The 7,500-nt window shown below is 39.5% G+C and overlaps 1 protein-coding gene across 4 annotated transcripts in view; it reads right to left on the bottom strand.

The window, feature by feature from the left end:
• Positions 1-7,500, bottom strand: part of LOC125039463 (SNF-related serine/threonine-protein kinase-like) — a 99,710-nt gene that overhangs the window by 20,580 nt on the left and 71,630 nt on the right. For all 4 annotated transcript variants that reach the window (XM_047633421.1, XM_047633420.1, XM_047633419.1 and 1 more), the window contains 2 exons: positions 1,830-1,963; positions 510-691 (listed from right to left, as the gene is read on the bottom strand). In XM_047633421.1, the coding sequence (XP_047489377.1) occupies positions 510-691; positions 1,830-1,963 (316 nt within the window). The remainder of the gene's footprint in view (positions 1-509; positions 692-1,829; positions 1,964-7,500) is intronic.

Genomic DNA, 7,500 nt, shown 5'->3' on the forward strand with positions numbered 1-7,500 from the left:
TGTAACACAACTTTAAAAACTGATTAACTGAGGTGCAATAAAAGATGAAACTTGTGTAAATGTAAAGAAAGGTTAGGCGAGGCCACTGCTGCTAAATAAAAGGTCACTCTAGACGCAAATATAATTCTCGGTACTAAAATCCTGAAGCTCTAGATCAAGGAAAGGTTAAAAGCAGGGAGCGGCGCCCCTCCATTGTTCCTCTACTATTTACAAAGACAGCGGAGAGCAAATCCCACGTGAAATAACAGGGAGGAATTAAAGGTATTTGCCAGACAATGGATGTGAAAAAAAAGAGAATGAACTCTTCTGGCTAATATAAAGTAATACAAATTCAGGATAAACAAAAATCACACTACATGAGTAAACCAGATAAAAAACGAGAAAAAATACTAAATCATACAATTCACACAACAGCCCAAACACAAAAGTTCTCTCCAATGCCCCGTCCCTGAGCCAGGCCAAGCACCCCCCCTCCTTACCCCCCGCGCGGACGGCACCCAGGCACTCACTTCATGATGTAGTCGTACATGTCCCCTCCATCGGCCAGCTCCAGGATGAGATAGAGCTTGGTCTGGGTGTCGATGACCTCGTACAGGCGCACCACGTTCGGATGCTGCACCAGCTTCATGCATCGGACCTCCTGCAGAAGGTGCGACCGCGACACCTCGTCCAGCCGCACCTTGTCTATCACCTAGGGAGGGAAATGAGAGAGAGGAAGGGGATTAATCGTCTTCTCATGTGGCTTTTTTTTTTTCGTAGAATTTAGAATGGACAGGTATGAGGAAAAGAAAAAGTGAAACAAATATATAAGATTATTAGGCAATTGTTTACAATAAAAGGAAAACTTTATTTCCTAGAAAACAAATGAACCTTACATATATACCAGTGCATACATAAACTAATCAAGAGTCAAAGCTTTCTTTCTATATCAAATCATAAAATTAATTTTAAGAACGACTTCCACTCTCAATTATAACTAAAAGAAAACCACCTGATATTCTACTTCTAAACCCCGTTTTTTCTTAATCAATTTTGGTAATTCACTATTAAAAAACTGAGAAGGTCTAAGATCTTTTTTGACAAACAAACATCATACAGAGGCACCACGAAATCCCCTCATAAGGACAGACAGCGGTCTAATTCATACCAACTCCGTATTCCTCCCAACTAAGATGATACGGACTATTTCTGATCTTACAAGCCGTAGCCTAACTCCTCTTGAGAAACCATTAAGAATGACATCCCCGCCACATACTTTTACCTAAAACAAAAAAATAACCTAAATAAACAAGAGCACACCGCACTTCTTATCAACTTATCAACAACTTTCATGGCTTCCCGTCCCTCCTCGCTCGATCCGGCTCCCTCTTCTCATACTCTTTCAACTTGTCTCAAACATATCCTACCATAATTAAATGAAACTTCCCTTCGTGGAGCGGTTCTTCAGTAATCTTTCACTCCAAACTTATTCATTAGAGATACGGTGGGGATAAGGAAGAACTAAGATAAATACAAGAAAACAGAGAAGGGGAACTGGGATGTGAAGAAAATGATATAACGCTCCCACTAACTATACTCGAATTTGCAGGTAACGTGGAGGAAATGGTTTCTTTTTATAATCAATAAATCAATATCAAAATAGTAATATTCGTAAAACACGAAGAGGAAGAAGAAGGAAGAATAAAGAAAAAAAGGAAGAAAGACAAAAGAAAGAAAGAAAAAGAAAGAAAGAAAGAAAGAAAGAAAAAAAAAAAACACCGCGATCCGCCACCAAACTGAGAAGCCGCACAAACTCTACGGTCCGACCACTCCGCATTTCAGTTACTCACCTTGACGGCCACCTTCTCTCCCGTGAAGACGTGTCTGGCCAGCTTGACGACGGCATAATGGCCTCGTCCCAGGGTCTCCTCCAAGTCGTACAGCCCCGCGATCTTGCCATCGTAACCGCCCACGTTCATAGTCCCTGCGTGAGCAAGATTTTCTGTTAGAAAACTGAGCAGATTTTCAAAGAATTATTAACAATAAGTTTCTGTACAACAATAACAGTAACTAACGATAGTTGTATTTATGGTAGTAATGATTATGATACCGATATATAACCGATAATAATGATTATGATAACAACAACAAAACAACAACGATAATAAGTCTCATCAATGATGATGATAATGATAATAACAAAAAATCAATGATATTAAGATTAAAGTGATGATGATAATAATAATCATAATGGTAACTGATAAATATGATGATGATGATGATGATGATGATGATGATAATAACAATAATAAAAACAACAATAATAATAATAATAACAACAATAATAATAATACTGCTACTGCTGTTGCATATGCTGCTGATAACAATAATAGTAATAATAAAAGTAATAATAATAATAATAATAATAATAATAATAATAACGTAAGGTGGTCTTAAATGCTGCATCTCATCCGCTCTCCCGCTCTGGCTGGTAGGAAAGGCGCTGTCTGTCGCTTGCTTTTTTTTTATTTTATTGGTTTGATTTTATTTACAAATTAATAACAAGTCATTCTAACGAAATTCTTTCTATAGAATTTATTCATTTTAGTATTTTAAATATTTCGTAAACTTTTAAGGTCTCGATTTTGAGTTTCACGGCAAACATTTTGCGCATTTTGTATTTCAAAGATTTTCCATTTAGGTTTAGTTTGGTTAGGCTGAACTTCGGAGCCAAACCCATATAAATTATTCAGATTTCCCCCCACGCTACCACTTACGGGAATTTGAACTGACACGGTTAACCAGGCCCTTTGCGCCTGTATCCCTCGCCAGCATCGGGGGAAGGCAAGAAGTCACATACATACATCACATCATCATCATAATAATAATAATAATAATAATAATAATAATAATAATAATAGTAATAGTAATAATAATAGCAATAATAATAATAATAATAATAATAATAATAATAATAATAATATTAATAATAGCAATAATAACAATTATCATAATAACACTATCAACAACAATAACAATAACAATAATAGCAGTAGTAGTAGTAGTAATAACTATAGCAATAATAATAATAATAATAATAATAATAATAATAATAATAATAATAATAATCACATTAACACTAACAACAACAACAATAACAATAACAATAACAAATATAATAATATCTAGGCGTCATGCACAAAAAGAAGAAACTCTAAGGACAAATACATAAATCGGATAAAGAGCGCGCGGGAATCGAAGGCGACAGGCTAGAATCGATCACGAGACGCTGGCAAAATGTTTTCTCATTCCCCACACGTCGATGCCCCTAGGGAAGGGGTGGGGGTGGGGAGGGGGGAGGGGCCCTCATTGTGAACCAGGGAATGGGTCAACATAAAAGCTTCCTACTAATAAACAACCTCTCGCCGTGCCAAATTACGGAGAAGCCGCAGTAACATTGCAGTTAATTTCTGATAAACACAGAATACTGCATTTCATAGAGGGAGGGGAGACCAACTAATCTAAAAAAAGAAAAGAAAAAGAAAAAGAAAAAGGAAAAAAAAAAAAAAAAAAAAAAAGAAAAAAAGAAAAGAAAAAGAAAAAAAAGAAAAAAAAAGAAAAGAAACATAATAAAAAAGAAAAAGAAAAGAAAAAAAAACAAAAAGAAAAGAAAAAGAAAACAAGAAAGAAAATAAAAAGAAAAGAAAAAGAAAAGAAAAAAAGAAAAGAAAAAGAAAAAAGAAAAAGAATAAAAATAGAAAAAAAAAGAAAAGAAAAAGAAAAATAAAAGGAAAAAATAAAAGAAAACAAGAAAAAAGAAAAAAAGAAAGAGAAAAAGGAAAAAAGAAAAAAAGAAAAAAAGAAAAAAAAGGAAAAAAGAAAAAAAAAGAAAAGAAAAAAAAAAAAAAAAAAAAAGAAAGAGAAAAAGAAAAAAAAGAAAAAAGGAAAAAAAAAGAAAAGAAAAAGAAAAGAAAGAAAGAAAGAAAGAAAACAATATACATATACATATATATATATTTATATATATATATATATATATATATATATAAGCGGCTTGCAGTATATTATATTAGCTTTTAAGTCATAACAGTAACAATTAACCGATGTAGGCTAACAGTGCTATTTGGCACACGCATAAATTATTTTTATGCTCTCTCTCTCTCTCTCTCTCTCTCTCTCTCTCTCTCTCTCTCTCTCTCTCTCTCTCTCTCTCTCTCTCTCTCTCTCTCTCTCTCTCTCCCTATCTCTCTCCCTATCTCTCTCCCTATCTCTTTCCCTATCTCTTTCCCTTTCTCTTCCTCTCTTCTCTTCCTCTCTTCTCTTCCTCTCTTCTTTTCCCTCTCCCTTTCCCTCTCCCTCTTCCGACTGGGAATGACGATGAAGATCATCCCCTCCCTCCCCGCCCTCCCCTCCATTCCCCTCGGCCTTCTCACATCCGGAAAAAGAGCGCACAGCCCTGTCCCCGCCTCTCGCACGCCCGGCAACAACATCTGGTCATCACCTATTCAGGAGCTCGTGCCTTAATTATATCGGGGTGATGCGTTATGGTAATGTGATGTAATGTAATGTAATATGTGTGTGTGTGTGTGTGTGTGTGTGTGTGTGTGTGTGTGTGTGTGTGTGTGTGTGTGTGTGTGTGTGTGTGTGTGTGTGTGTGTGTGTGTGTGCGCGCGCGTGCGTGCGTACGTGACTGCCGAAAATTCTTCGAATATTTCGTGAGGGAATAAAACTGCAAAAATCTTATTCTAGAGGTTAAAGAGTAAATGAACCCTCGAAATAGCGAATTCAGTATCCAATAATGCTGGACCTGAAATTATCCCTTACTATATTTTTTTTTTGTCAGTTCAGGGCGACCATAATCGAGGAACATAATTAATCTGTTCAATCGAGGGTTTCGAAAACAATACGCATTCATCAACACCCTAGTACCTCATTCTGCCGGCACCACGAGAGATATTTACCATAATTAATGAGTGCGGGGTCACAAGGGCGGGACAAAGCGCGCCGGCTCAGGGAGTAACAAAACAACGCGGTAACACACACCGGGCTTCTATTTTCAGAGGCAGCGCGGGCGTGTTATGTACTGCAGAATTACGAATGGAAAACAAACAATAGGTAATAATATAACAAAGGGGAATATATAACACAAATAAATTACTGAATAAAATATCTTAACAATACCCACTTCACTCCCATTTTGTCCAGACACTTTCTTCCTCCTCTTGTTAAACTGCTAAGCTGAAGAGAGCGGAAGACATCTCTCACCGCCCCCCCCCCCTAAAAATCTCAAAACAGGGAAAGGAGGCAAATCCACAACGGATCCATATGGAAGAAGAGTCGGGAGAGAAAACCGCACGCCTCTACTCATCCCGCCAGGTGTGGATCGGCAACGTGCAATCTCGACGAAAGAACAGAGCCCGTAAGCCAACGTGTTGCTGGATTGATGACAGAGCGCGATCAATCATGACACGCTGCTCGCCGCGCACGCCACCAAATCGCATAATTCGCAATCGAGGACGAGGCTGCACACACGCCGATAAAGCTGCAGGCCCGCTCGGAGTCGGCTCCTCCTCGGCGACGGTACCCGAGTCTCACTCTTTGCGATCTTTCTCTTACACCATTGCCGCCGGGGAAAATGAATAAAAAATGGGGGAAATGAATAAAAAATGGGGGAAATTAATAAAAAATGGGGAAAATGCTGAGCTCTTTTTTTTTTTTTTTTTTTTTTTTTTGTGAAATGTCTACACTGAGATGGCTCTGCCTTACCTGATTTCACCTTTCCTTGAATTGGCGGGAAAATGTATTTTTTACTAGTGCTATGAATATCGATGGTGTTATCTTTATTATAAACTTATCAATTACCATGTTATAAACATTAGTAATAGCAAAATTAGATAACGTAAAATATTTTCGTAAATTAAAGAAGAGGGTAAACGGGCGAGACAGGCAGTCCTCGTAATTGGCTCATTGGTGATTTAGTACAAGTGTAGCCATCTGTGTGTAAAAACAATTAAACAAGTGAACTCACAGTGGGCATGGCATGTACGTACATGCCATGCCCGTTGGGAATGGGTTAAGGATAACGTCTTTCGGGCTGGATATTTGCAGTCATTAGATAAGTAATGAAACGCCTGCCTCTTCTGACACTGCCCCCGAGGGCATGGATACGATCCACATTTTTGTGAAATAACATAGTGCTACCTATGCTTACATCCCTCTCCTACTCTCGTGAGCAACGAACTACGTATATAATAATAGAAAATAAGAAAGATGGTAAGAAAGATGCCCACCGGCTAGTGATCAAAAGAGGCCTTCTCTCCATGATGCAATTCCATGTCATTAAAGGATATGACCCCAGGAAAATCCCCGACGGACGAGACGCCGCCGCCCATTCTAAATCGCAAAAGATATCCTGATGGAATTGGGTCCCTCAAGGCTCGCCCGCAGCGGGTAATCTCTGGCGACTTACAGAGCCGGACTCTAAACGGCCGTGGCTTATGCACATGATCCCGGTATGAATCTTGGCAATCGACGAGATGATTCCAAGGAAGCTTGGGGTAAATTACAGAGATTCACAGAAAAAGGGAGAGAGGGGAGGGGAGAGAGGGGAGAGAGGGGAGGGGTAAGAGAGGAGTAAGAGAGAGCGAAAGAGTGAAGAAAAATTGAGGGACACAGAACGAGCGAGAGAGAGAGAGAGAGAGAGAGAGAGAGAGAGAGAGAGAGAGAGAGAGAGAGAGAGAGAGAGAGAGAGAGAGAGAGAGAGAGAGAGAGAGTAATATAACAGGAGAGCAAAAGAGGGGAAAATCAAGGGACCAACCGAGAGGAGAAGGTCGGCTGCGGATAAACATTCCCCTCGTCACGGCTGGCCCCCGCGGTGCGTCTGGGCCTCGCTGCTGTCCAGTTCCACGTCTTCTCTGTCTGTCTGTCGCTCTGTCTGCCTAACTCTGCCTTTCTGTCTGCCTGTCCCTGTCTGTGTTCCTTTCTATCTATCTGTCTGTCCTTGTGCCTGTCTTTATCTGACTGTTTGTCTACCTGCCTATCTGTGTATATGTCTGTCAAACTGCCTGTCAGTTTGTTTGTCTGTCTATCTATCTGCCTACTTGTCTGTATTTCTATCAGTCTATCTTTCCTTGTGCCTGTCTCTATCTGACTCTTTGTCTGCCTGTCTATCTATCTTGCTCTCCGTCTGTCTATCCGCATGACTGTTTCTAATGGTCTGTCTATCCGTCTTCTCTGTCTGGCTGTCCTTATAAACGTTTATCCATCTGTCTGTCAATGCTACTGTGTCTTCTACAGAGGTTCCTGACTGCCGGCTCTATCTGTGCATATGGATTGGTATCTGGAGTAGGTGGAAGAGGAGGAGGAGGCAGTGGAAGAGATGGAGGAGAAGGAGGAGAAGTAAGAAAGGTGGAGGAGGAGCGAATGACAGAAAAGAGAGGGGGGGGGGGCAATGAAGGAAGATGAGGAAGAGAAGAAGGAATTAACAATAATGAGCGAAGAAGTGGGAAGAAATGGATCCTT

This window comes from Penaeus chinensis, chromosome 27 (genome assembly GCF_019202785.1).
Source record: "Penaeus chinensis breed Huanghai No. 1 chromosome 27, ASM1920278v2, whole genome shotgun sequence".
Lineage (NCBI taxonomy): Eukaryota > Metazoa > Arthropoda > Malacostraca > Decapoda > Penaeidae > Penaeus > Penaeus chinensis.